General features: G+C 49.7%; 1 protein-coding gene across 1 annotated transcript in view; it reads right to left on the bottom strand.

The window, feature by feature from the left end:
• Positions 1-1,470, bottom strand: part of VOLCADRAFT_108664 (uncharacterized protein) — a gene marked incomplete at its 5' end in the record, with an annotated part of 8,798 nt that overhangs the window by 7,066 nt on the left and 262 nt on the right. The window contains one exon of the mRNA XM_002959520.1: positions 786-809. Within this exon, the coding sequence (XP_002959566.1) occupies positions 786-809 (24 nt within the window). The remainder of the gene's footprint in view (positions 1-785; positions 810-1,470) is intronic.

The following is a 1,470-nucleotide window of genomic DNA, read 5'->3' as shown; positions in this document are numbered from 1 at the left end:
ACCCTAAGTTACAGAGTCTGATGAATTCGAACCTGATGATGATATGGGTGCTGAACCATAAATCATCAGGTGGTGTGGATGCTAGACCTTGAAAAGTCACTGGTGTGGATGCTAGACCTTGGAAAGTCACTGGAAGTCAGCAAGAACGTTGGCATGGCTGACAAGGATGAGGATGCCTCAAAACATTGGCGAAGGTACAGGGACTGCCAGGCGAGTAGTCAAAGATGACGCTTTGACTTCCCTCTTCAGCTGTTTGATACGATTATTAATGTACATTCCCCTAGGCCTGGCGAGCTCATACTGTTGCATGGATGGGTTGGGGAATATCAGAGAATGCGTTTTAGCAGCATGCAGTTGCTCACAGCAGAGTTTTACTACTGCTTCTGCTACATTGTGCCCGTTGCAAATATGCAACACAGTTTGGTCCGACACATCGGCAGAGCAGAAGAGTCAAGCCAAACTTAGTTACCTACTTTCCTTTCCGTTCAATGGACCGCAAACTTGCACAATCTGCGAATTGCTAGGATTGAACTAGCGACCTCTAGATCTTCAGTCTAGCGCTCTCCCAACTGAGCTAAATCCGCACGGTCTTCGATCGAGCAGCTCATACATGTGCTGTAAGATATGAGACCATCACATTGCGTGATGTGAGAGGTAACGGGCCCTGATTTGTAGCATCGCATCAGCTCCTGCAAGCCGCTTGCTTGCTTGGATACTATATGTACACATGTCAACTACCCTTCCTTGGCGACGATGCAAGATAGAGCAGCGTGCGACTGACTTACCGGAGGATGGAGATATTATTGATCCTGGGGGAGAGGGGGGACGAATGCCTGGATTTCCAGAAGCAGGGATGGAAGGTGTGGGCCTGCCTGTAGCAGTTTCGTGCATGGCAAGGCGAGATGATAGCATTAGCTGGAAGGCAAACAGCAGGTGACAAGGTATGATCCAGTTAGGCTGGATGGATTGGTGCTGCTGGAAGGATTGGCTCTGCTCCAGACATGCACAGCAAATGTGCTAAGGCTGCAGCATCGTGTCCCTGCTGGAAGGTTCAAGGATGGATCCTGACAAAGAGCAGGAGAATATAATTCCTATACCAATTAATTCCAGCGCTGATGCACCCCCAAATGATGATGCACAGTGATGGATTCGAATACAGTGACCAATGTTCCATTATGATAGAGTATGTATGTTGTTACAGGGTGGTTAACTTCGCCAGCGGCCCCCTTTCCCGGGGCAGTCCCTGCTCTCCCCTGCTAGAGGGGCACCCTAATCCGTCACCCCATCCGACTTCGGAATGTATTCGTTGGGTTCGACAACTCACCACCAGCATCCAACCAAATCTAGCGGATCAACGGCGCATCAACTTAGTTCCTGGTCAGCTCGCAAGTTGATATTATCACGTCCTACACCGTCCATATGATGGGGGGCCACCTCCCATTTCATCACTCCTCAAACGGGGATCCTCAG

Source organism: Volvox carteri (genome assembly GCF_000143455.1).
Source record: "Volvox carteri f. nagariensis unplaced genomic scaffold VOLCAscaffold_323, whole genome shotgun sequence".
NCBI classification, from domain to species: Eukaryota; Viridiplantae; Chlorophyta; class Chlorophyceae; order Chlamydomonadales; family Volvocaceae; genus Volvox; species Volvox carteri.
Note: the sequence above shows the minus strand (reverse complement) of the source record. Positions and strands in the feature narration are given on the sequence as shown.